Here is a 10,522-nt window from a genome sequence, read left to right as displayed (position 1 = left end):
TTGACCAATCACAATTGAATGTAAGAAGAATATTCGATTGTAATTGGTCAATTCTTACGGCTTACGGCTTATGACCCGACATACGACATATTGTAAAACAGGCCTAAGCATTTCCGTGTCCAGTGTGCAGGAGCCCTGACATCGGTCGTGCTTCTCTGATAATTTAGGATTCTAGTCTGCTGAACGCTTTGAGTATATAGACATGGAGGTGGAATGTTGGCTCGAAAACTGTGTCCAAGATGTGTGCGAGAGAGAAAGGTAGACGAGTAATATTCGTCCTCTCTGCGCATGCGTCGATCATTCGACAGACAGAGAGGACGAAGTATCACGTGGTATCGCTTTCTCTCTCGCACTCCTTACCACTCTTGGACTCACTTGCGGCGGGCGGCCTACAAAGAACAAAGGCATTCCATGTACTATATACTCAAAGGCTGAACATGGTCACTGGCCAACGAATGGGAGAATTTGAGGTTATTTGTCGTTTTCTTTCGCACGTGCTCGTATGCTGCTCGCTGTATCTGTTGCCGCGTGGTGATTAATATTAATTATTTTCTTTTTAAACAGTGTAAACTGTGTCGTTGTGTGTTGCAATGAGTACGATGAAACAAGAGACGCATCGACCAGGTGCACTCAAACAATCTAATAAACAACACAAGACTGGAAGACATCGCAGTAAAAGTGCTATCAATAATGATCTTAAAGGTAAATTTTTTGTACGTGTAATAACCAATTTTTCGTAGTAATAAATTTTGTAACAGAAATGTAAAAATGATACTTACTGATTCATTCAATAGTAATAAGCTTTCTTTAAGAATACAATGGCAAATTTTATATACCTACAATGTTTTAAACGGAACATTTTGTGAGAATATTAATTACTTTTTACATAGGTAAACAAAATATTACTGGAAAATCATCGAAATGTTTGGAGAAAAATCTTCGGAAGGATGCTCGTAGAAATCAATTGTTGCAATATAGAAAAAAGAAACGCGAACAGGTATTGGCGCAGAAGAGAAATCTTGGTGGCTTTTCTTCAGCACCTATTCTTATCTGCGTTATACCATTGCAAAGTAATACTGACATAAAGAACATTGTGTCTGTAGTATCTAGTATGGATGATAAAGCTGCTAATGTTGCTACTAGTCCAAGTGGAATTACACATATTAGGTACACTGAAGAAACTTACTTTCTTTATTATTAGAAAATAAATTGAAAGTTTGGTATTTGTTAATCTTTTAAATATACATTTGTATTTATTTAGTGTACCAAGGCTGAAACAACGATTTGCCATCATTGTGCCACCTGTAGGTGACATTTTAGCGACATTAGATGCTGCCAAAGTTGCTACCACAATACTCTTTGTCACTTCTGTTACAAGTCAAACAAATGATAATATGCCAGAAATTATTGATGATTGGGGCAAGGAAATTATTGTGTCTTGTCTTGCTCAAGGTTTACCTGCTACTATTGTTGCAGTGCATAATATTCAAAAACTTCATATCAAAGTAAGCAACGATATGTTTAAAAATCTATTAAGAAGAAAAAGTGTAAAAATTAATTTTATATTTATTGTAAAAACTCTGTAAATTTTACATTACACATGTCAAAAATTTTACTTATTGATTCATTGTTTTTAAATATGATATAATAGAAACGTCAGGAATATAAACAATCTGTGCAACGTGCCATTTCAAAATTGCTTCCTGAAGAAAAAGTGTTTGAATTAGATACTACAGCTGATTGTTTAAATATGTTACGTCGTGCTGGATCGCAAAAGCAAAAAAGTTTATTTTACAAAGATATAAGGCCACACCTTTTGGCTGAGGAAGTTTCCTTTGAATCTGATAGAGTATGTAAAATTTAAAATTCTATCGTATATTTAAAATGGTGTGTTTGTGAATGTGTGTAAAAAGCAGTTTAAGTGTCGTTTAATATTACGTAATTTTTATCTCTTACTAGGATTCTCTTGATTGTGGAACTGTCACGATCAGTGGATATTTACGAGGCACAACGCCATTATCCGTTAATAGCTTGATTCATATATCAGGTTTTGGAAGTTTTCAAATGTCTTGCATCAAAACATCAAGAGATCCATATTTAATTGAGCACATGGAACAGAAAAGACATCTTTCTAATGATAAAATGAAAATGGAATGGAAAAATGAAACCGAGATCCTAATTGCAGATCCAGAAAAACAGGTTTTTTGCATATATTTTAATATTAAATGACTTGTATCTCTCGAATTAGATATGGCTATAGAAAGAAGTATTCTCATACGAGTGCATTGTTATTGCTTTACTTTCTTTAGTAATATTGAGCGCGCGAGTATTTGAACAGTATTCACGTGAGCAACGAGAGAGAGAGAGAGAGACAGAAAGCGAAAAATTATCGGAAAACACACATTTATAAAGAACATGTTAAAATTATTGCTAACTTATTTATATGTGATTTTTTATAGCGATACTAATAATGTCAATACATGCAAATTATTACATGTAAAGTAAAATTTGTAGGAGTCTCTTGAAAGCGAATATATTCCTGATCCGATGGACGCTGAACAAACGTGGCATACGAAAGAGGAATTGGCTGAAGCAGCAAACAAAAGAAATAGAAAAATTGTAAAAGTTGTACCAAAAGGAACTTCTGAATATCAAGCTGCATGGATACCGGATGAAGATGAAGGTTTCACATATTTTTCTCTTTTTCTTTCCTTTTATAAAAGTTTTTAATCGCATTTAATTCTTTTACTCAAAAAAACATATTCTTCCTTTGTTTATAGAAAGCCTAGATATACCTTCAGAAAATGAATCGGATGATAACATGTCTGTGGAAGAGGCAAGATCTGAAGCGGTTAGTAGTGAAGATTTAGAAGATGACGAACAGTATGAAACTATTACGATATCGGAAGCACCTCTCGATGAGGAGCGTTATGATCAAGATATCGATATGTTTGAAGAAAAGCAAGCTATGGAAAGCTTTAAAGGTTACTGTAATTAAATTAATGTATATTCATAATGTATATTCATAATGTTCCATCTTTGTTGTTGATTATCGTGTTAGTAATTTTTTTTAACAAACTATAGAAGCAAAATTGGACGCGCAATTTCCCGATGAAGTGGATACACCTCTAAATATTTTGGCTAAAACGAGATTTCAAAAATATCGAGGTCTCGAATCGTTCCGCACTAGTCCTTGGGATCCAAAGGAAAACCTTCCTATTGATTATTCTCGGATAATTGAATTCGCCGATTACGATCGCAGACGAAAACGTATTTATAGAGAATGTAAAGATATCGAAGATGTCGTGGTACATGTGCGTTGAAAATTTTCTTTTTTAATTGTACATTATTAATTTTTCGTCAAATATTTATAACTCGCGGGCGTTGTGTGGTGTATGTTTTCAGTCAGGATGTTACATCCAAGTTTGTGTCGCCCGTATTAGCAGAGAAACTTTTAAGGCATTCGCTATAGAAAATAAACCATTAATAGTGGTTGCTTTACTTCCATACGAACATAAAATGTCTCTTTTGAACATCGTGTTGAAACATTCGAACAATTACACGCATCCAATCAAGTCGAAGGAAAAATTGATATTTCAGTGTGGATTTAAACGATTCACGGCATGTCCAATATTCAGTCAACATACAAATGGCACTAAACATAAAGTGAGTTGATGTGCTTATATTTTACATTTGAAGCATGTTTTATACTGTACAAATATACGTTACAAATCGTCGTCAAATTTATGTTTCATTGTGATAAATTACATGCTTGTTTAGTACGAGAGATACTTTCATCCTGACAGTACTGTCGTGGCGAGTATGTACGCACCTGTTACTTTTTCACCATGTCCAGTTCTTTGTTACATTGAGAGTAAAAGTGGCAAACTCGTATGTATTTTTTTAATAGTATTGTTAGTATTAGATTACTACAGTTTTGCCAGTTTACGAGACTGGTATTATGCGCTCCTGTCAAATTCAAATCGGACAATATCTTTTCAGGAATTAATTGCAACTGGTAGCGTGTTATCTTGTAATCCCAACAGAATTGTTCTGAAACGAGTTGTTTTAAGTGGTCACCCATATAAAGTAAATAAGAGATCGGTAGTTGTGCGTTTCATGTTCTTTCACCGTGAGGATATTGAATGGTTCAAGCCAATCCAATTGAGGACAAAATATGGACGTAGAGGCCATATAAAGGAACCCCTTGGTAAATAGTCGATTATGAATGATTGATTCGCCACCGTGCGATTGCATCTTGTCTATGTCTTTGTTGTATTTATATCCACATTTACTAATTTTATTAATTAACTTGGATTTCTTGTAGGTACACACGGGCACATGAAGTGCATCTTCAATGGACAACTGAAGTCTCAAGATACAGTGTTGATGAATTTGTACAAACGTGTTTTTCCGAAATGGACTTATGAACCTATGAATCAGTACAAATAAAAATTATTTAATCTTGTCTTTAATCAGTTTTTGAATTAGCTTCCTTGTATACTTGAACGCCAAATGTGTTACACATGTATAATAGCTACTGCATACTGAGTTTTAAATTTTATGTTGTCTGCAGCTAGGTGCAAGGGCGCAATCAAGATACATATATTGAAGAAGAAAAGTGCTACAATCGAGTTTCAATGCAAAGATTGATCAGAATTTGGCAAAAAAGAAAATTCAATTTCAAAAATTTAATGGATAAACATGCAATTAATTTTGGCGAATCTTTGCATGGATATTTGCAATTATATTTGAATTTATAATTTTTGTGATTTATGATTTCTCAGTACATCTACCCATTAAGTTTTATTTTATTAGTTGCTCTTTTTTTGCAAAGTTTTGCGAGTTGTGTCGTAGCGATCAACGCGCTATATATTTCCACCAGAGAGGATCCGAGAGCGGACATGCCGGCCTGTTGGCTGTAACGCTAACATGCCCTCGTTCACTAACGCCCTCTGAAGAAGTAGATCCAAATTACATAGTAAAATCAAGATTTCTGCACAATTTGTGTCCATACTAAATCCACTTTTCGAGTCTGCTGGAGCTTTATTCTCGAAAAATTACGCATTAAAAATTAGTATATTTTCTTACTTATTACTTCTTATGGCTTATTACGCCTATTGTGTTTCGGAACTTAGGGCGAATTCACACCTTGACAGAAAAGCAGAAGCCAATCAGAACTCGCACTGGTAGCAAGAAAAGCAGAAAGCAAAAACTATTAACTACCAACGCGAGTTTTGATTGGCTTCTGCTTTTCTGTCAAGGTGTGAATTCGCCATAATTTTTAGGCGGATCAACGTATATAAAGGCTATCATACATGCAAAACTTTTAGTCGTAATTATAAGACCGTAAGCATATTGACCAATCACCATCAATATTGAGGTCTTACGTTTTAGAATGTTCAACTGTGATTGGTCAATATGCTTACAACTTTATGGTTACGATTAAAATTTTTGTACGTGTGATGGCCTTAAGATAGATGTATAAAGAACTCTGGATGATGGTGGCTGTGTTTGTGTGTGTTTATGTGTATATGGTGGGGGCACGTATGTATGTACATACATATATATATACACACATACAAACATTTATGCATAGTACATACATATACCCATAAGTAACCTGGGTCATTAATCATGAGTACTATAACCGCGTATCTTCGCGCATTGGCGCATCCCATAATATCCCTCCTTCCCACCACCAGTGTTCACAACAATGATCGTGCCGGTTGTATTTTAGGTTAAATCACTCGTGTGATCTCTATCCTAGTAAATAAACTTTCCAGCGGGGTAAAAATGGACAATAAAATAACGATATGCGACCCTGACGAGGACGAAGTAGAAAATGACATATTGCGTGATATCGAACCGGTCATGTGGATCAATGACGATCCAAATTATGATTTGGACGAGGTTAACATGTTTTTTCACAGAGTCGACTCGGATCAAATTATATATGAGGAAAAAAGGAAAAAATGTAAATTTATCGGTAAATATGTCATGGGTGATGTTCTCGGTGAAGGCAGTTATGGGAAGGTGAAAGAAGTATTAGATTCGCAAACACTTTGCCGAAGAGCGGTCAAAATACTGAAGAAAAGGAAACTTCGAAGGATACCGAATGGGGAACAGAACGTTCAACGGTGCGTTTTGATGAACTTTTTTTTTTTTTTATGAATGTTACGTCGGTACGCATTTGTATATATCGTGGGTGAATTTTTATTGTTACGCACACAAATATCAACATGATAACTTTCTTGTGGCGATATATCTTTCTTTGCATCTCATCTTTATTTCTATTTTAATAAATGGTGTTGATGTTTTACAGGGAAATAAAATTGTTAAGAATATTGAAGCATAAAAACGTAATAAATCTCGTAGACGTTTTATACAGTGATGAAAAAGAAAAGATGTATCTAGTTATGGAATTCTGTGTGTGTGGATTACAGGTAAGTTTTCATACAAATACTTCTTTTTATTATCCTAAATCATTAGATACTTGTCGCACGTATGAGTATATGTTGTGTACGAGATGTAGTTGAAATTTCAAGATATAATATTGATAATATTGATTTAGCCTTTCTATATGAAAATGATTTTTTCTGTTCTAATTATCAGACTAAGTATCAGAAGAAACATGGATTTATTCCATTGCAAGTTTGCATATTTTGTCTACTTTATGCTTTTACATTGTCTGTGAACTTGGCATTTTACATATTGATTATTTTTGATGACGACATGTAGCTTAGTTTGTTGAATTAATCACATTTGATTAAGATTATTTTACACTTGTATTTGACTTGTATAGTTATATTATATATAGAAATTGAGCGAAAGTATACCTTGTGTTGTGTATTACATAATACAAAAGAAAGCTATTTAATTTCATATTGAACTGTATTCATTTTACATTTTGTCAAAGTTTGTGAAAATGTATCAAATGGTATAACATTGAATGTTAATACTGACAGTTTTAATTAATTATAAGATATTTTACGTTTTTATCTCAAACAAATGATCTGAAACTGATTAACTTGTAAGTGAAGAATTTAATGTAATATCCAAGTTGATCATTCTTGTTACATTTGAGTGATAATAGTTGGACTGCTTTATAAAAAATGCAATAAAATTTTAATGAAAAGGAAAATGTTTTTTAAATCTTTTGGTTTTGACATGGCTTGCATGAATTAACAACAATTAGATTTCTATTTATTAGATTCTTTACAGGACATGTTGGAAAGCACGCCAACCAAGAAGCTTCCGCTTTGTCAGGCACATGATTATTTCTGTCAATTGTTGGACGGTTTAGAATATCTTTACAGTAAGGGAATAGTTCACAAAGATATAAAACCGGGAAATTTGTTATTAACCCTAGATGGTACCTTGAAGATTAGTGACTTTGGTGTTGCGGAGGTACGAGCTTTATCTTTCAACTTTTTATCTTAGTCAACAAATTTATATGTATCTTTAATTAATTTAACTGTATAGAGGCTGATATTTATAATAACGAGAAAAGTATTGACAGACAGTGTATTCTGAAAATGTCATGAAACACACACACACACACACACACACACACACACACACACACACACACACACACATTTTGCAAGTACGCGTGTTTCATTCCTATGTGTGATTACGCATCTCCTACTGTACTAGGCATTAGACATGTTTTCCAAAGACGATACCTGTACGATAGGTCAAGGATCTCCAGCGTTTCAGCCACCAGAAATCGCAAATGGCTGCGAAAGTTTCTCAGGCTTTAAAGTAGACATATGGAGTAGCGGAGTTACATTGTAAGTACAGCTTGTACTTACAACGTTATCCAGAAATCGAATAGTGTATTTATATTTTACAGGTACAATATAACCACGGGTTTATATCCTTTCGAGGGAGATAACATATATAAATTATACGAAAATATTGGAAGGGGTGAATATACTGTACCGAAAGAAGTAGAGGAACCTTTAAAGTCGCTCATAGAGGGAATGTTGCAGAAAGATGCGGATAAAAGATTTACATTACAACAGGTCAAGAGACACGCGTGGACCATGTGCGAGCACCCTAAAACGCAACAACAAGTACCTATACCTCCCCTTAAAAGCAATGGGTGCCACAGCATGACTGTCTTGCCATACTTGATGGAGTATCATAATGGAGTTGATGACAATCCCATATACTATACGGAACATCAGCTAAATGGTAGACATCTGTTACATTTATGTCGATATATTGATTGATATTTTTCCTTCTTTTCCTCTTTTCAAAAGTAAATTCGATTAAAAGATAGACATTCTTCTGACAACGATGGTGGTCGGGACCACTATCATGCTTTTCATATAACCCGCAGAGAATGAAAATTTTTTAGAAAAAATTTCTTTTTTCTTTAGAAGAGCGAAGACTACAAGAACTGGATCGCATTAGCGAGGATCGAAAAACCACGTGTAACAGCCATCACACCAAATGCAACACAAACAGTCAAAATAAACGGAGATGGCGTAAGCCGGTTTCGTGCATTAGTATTAAAAGATTTCCATCCTGCAAGCCATCGTGATTTCGCTGATTTCATCGTTTTTTTTTTTTCTGTTCGCATCTCACTGACTGTGTCAGTTATTAAGTTTCTCTGGTAATATGGAGACGACTGAGAAAAAGTCCTTGAAGAATACAAAGCATGCGAGACGTATATGTAATCTAGCAACATGAATGGAATACAAAGAGCTTTTAAGAGAGTCAGAGTTGAAAAATGTCGGATGTAAAGATTGTGATATTAAGATTAAATCATGTAGCGAATAATCCTTATTGATCGTTCAATGCCTAGGAGACGCCCAATCAAAGTCACATTTCATTTTGGTGCCATATTGACAACGCGATTAATAAAGTTGTTAATCGTCTCAGTGCTTAACATTTTATTTATCATTGGATCTCTCCAAATGTACCTTCGTTCTTGGTAAAGCCGTGGCAAGTCCAACGTTTACGATGATGTCTAATTGACACACATAAGAATACTATATAGTATAGTCGAGTATACAAATACAATTAACGATTGTAACGACTGTATGATGTTTCAATTTTATGTGCTCCCGCGTTTACAAAATTGATGACGAGACTTCTATAATTTAATAGTGTTACACAATGCGAGTAAAGTTACAATTAATGCAGGTGGGATTAATTGATTATCATGCTATACGATACACGCGCGCGAACGATTCTTATAATCATTCGTCGAAAATGCTTCTACATGTGACGTTGCTATATTTGACAAATATTAATATTTTTTCTAGAATTAAAAATTTCGCATTTTTTAGCGAAACATCGAGAATAGCTAGGTAATCTCTCGATATATATTCATCTATATTTATCAGTCAAATTATTGAGACTATAATATATTTTTAAGTCTCCAGAATTCGCAAAAACAAATGAAAGGATAGCAAATTTTTCATTACTTTGGTATGTACAAGGACATTATTAATTGTTACCTACGATAAATTAACTTGGGAATTGACTTGTCTATATCTATATATATATATGTATATATGTATATACATATATTGTATAATGCGAATGCTTTTCAGTGCCGACGTGGCAGCACGTGATGGCCGGTGATGGCAGCTGGCACGTTAACAACCGCTGGTACGATCGTTACGACTCGATCACTGCGCTCATAATTTTCTGTACAAATCATGATGTAAGAAGACATCACGGTACAAACGAAACCTTAGTTGTGCTCTTACCGCGCGCAGTGTTGCACTCTTTTTTTTTTTCCAACAGAACATAACCTGCCAAAGCTTGGCAAAGCTTTTCGCCGATTTTCGTATCAACAATACAACAAGGATGGTTTTCTTGTCGTTAAATCTCTTAACCAGAGCCCGCGGGCCGGACGAATTTTGGCGAAAACGAAAAATATTCAAGCTTGCCGCGGTAATTAAGTAATTCACATCACGATAGATATTTGCTCTAAATGCTCTTGATCAATTTGAAATATATATCGATAAAAAAAATGTACAAATGGAAATCATTTAATATGTTTTTAGCATTATATGGGAAGAAGGAGAAATTGTTACAGTATAGCTATCAAAAACGTACATCGAGCTCTGATGTACTGCACTCGAGGTAGAAAACTGAAGAAGGAAGATATGAAAGAGGTACAGTAAAATTCATCAAGATATGTATAAGAATAAAAGATGCATGTAAATTCTCAAAGATTTTGCGTTATTAATTTATTTATTTTTTGCCACTTTCAGTTGCGGGAACAAAGGATAGAAGCTGCTACAAATGAACACAGTTTAAATTTCGCGACCCTTAAAGAAGGATTAACACGATGTAACATTCTATTGAATCGAAAATCACTGACCGACTTGGCAATTTGGGAACCTCGCTCTTTCAAAGCCATTACGGATATCGCATGCGCAAGAGCAAAGCAAGACAATTTGAAGGCTACGATGAATATTGAAGTACCAAAGAGCATTATTGTAAGGGGTTTAATTAAATAATTGTTCACAAGAATAAGTATAAAATGACAAGA

At 34.4% G+C, this 10,522-nt stretch overlaps 3 protein-coding genes across 6 annotated transcripts; all 3 read left to right on the top strand.

Moving 5' to 3' along the window:
- Window positions 1-388: 388 nt before the first annotated feature.
- On the top strand, window positions 389-4,475 carry LOC105456449 (pre-rRNA-processing protein TSR1 homolog). 2 transcript variants are annotated; one of them, XM_011700504.1, is made up of 13 exons: window positions 389-470; window positions 565-702; window positions 891-1,167; window positions 1,262-1,505; window positions 1,652-1,849; window positions 1,960-2,199; window positions 2,515-2,683; window positions 2,781-2,984; window positions 3,085-3,314; window positions 3,406-3,666; window positions 3,781-3,891; window positions 4,003-4,210; window positions 4,328-4,475. In XM_011700504.1, the coding sequence occupies exons 2-13, from the start codon at window positions 591-593 to the stop codon at window positions 4,450-4,452; spliced, it is 2,379 nt and encodes a 792-aa protein (XP_011698806.1). In that variant the 5' UTR covers window positions 389-470; window positions 565-590; the 3' UTR covers window positions 4,453-4,475. The 2 variants fall into 2 exon arrangements, with proteins under 2 accessions (XP_011698806.1, XP_011698805.1); XM_011700503.1 differs by having other exon boundaries at window positions 432-702.
- A 1,094-nt stretch (window positions 4,476-5,569) lies between these two features.
- LOC105456448 (serine/threonine-protein kinase STK11) lies at window positions 5,570-8,891 on the top strand. Of its 2 annotated transcripts, none has more exons than XM_011700502.1 (6): window positions 5,570-6,140; window positions 6,326-6,446; window positions 7,225-7,410; window positions 7,660-7,796; window positions 7,859-8,202; window positions 8,394-8,891. In XM_011700502.1, exons 1-6 carry the CDS (start codon window positions 5,797-5,799, stop codon window positions 8,552-8,554), a joined length of 1,293 nt encoding a protein of 430 aa, XP_011698804.1. In that variant the 5' UTR covers window positions 5,570-5,796; the 3' UTR covers window positions 8,555-8,891. The 2 variants fall into 2 exon arrangements, with proteins under 2 accessions (XP_011698804.1, XP_011698803.1); XM_011700501.1 differs by having other exon boundaries at window positions 5,572-6,140; window positions 8,391-8,891.
- A 128-nt stretch (window positions 8,892-9,019) lies between these two features.
- On the top strand, window positions 9,020-10,517 carry LOC105456439 (39S ribosomal protein L20, mitochondrial). Of its 2 annotated transcripts, XM_011700472.1 has the most exons (5): window positions 9,020-9,447; window positions 9,573-9,685; window positions 9,769-9,918; window positions 10,032-10,142; window positions 10,242-10,517. In XM_011700472.1, the coding sequence occupies exons 2-5, from the start codon at window positions 9,593-9,595 to the stop codon at window positions 10,488-10,490; spliced, it is 603 nt and encodes a 200-aa protein (XP_011698774.1). In that variant the 5' UTR covers window positions 9,020-9,447; window positions 9,573-9,592; the 3' UTR covers window positions 10,491-10,517. The 2 variants fall into 2 exon arrangements, with proteins under 2 accessions (XP_011698774.1, XP_011698773.1); XM_011700471.1 differs by lacking the exon at window positions 9,020-9,447 and having other exon boundaries at window positions 9,552-9,685.
- Window positions 10,518-10,522: the final 5 nt, after the last annotated feature.

This window comes from Wasmannia auropunctata, unplaced genomic scaffold (assembly GCF_000956235.1).
Source record: "Wasmannia auropunctata unplaced genomic scaffold, wasmannia.A_1.0 LD335681.1, whole genome shotgun sequence".
In the NCBI taxonomy this organism is placed as follows: Eukaryota; Metazoa; Arthropoda; class Insecta; order Hymenoptera; family Formicidae; genus Wasmannia; species Wasmannia auropunctata.
This window is presented reverse-complemented; position numbering and strand designations above follow the sequence as displayed.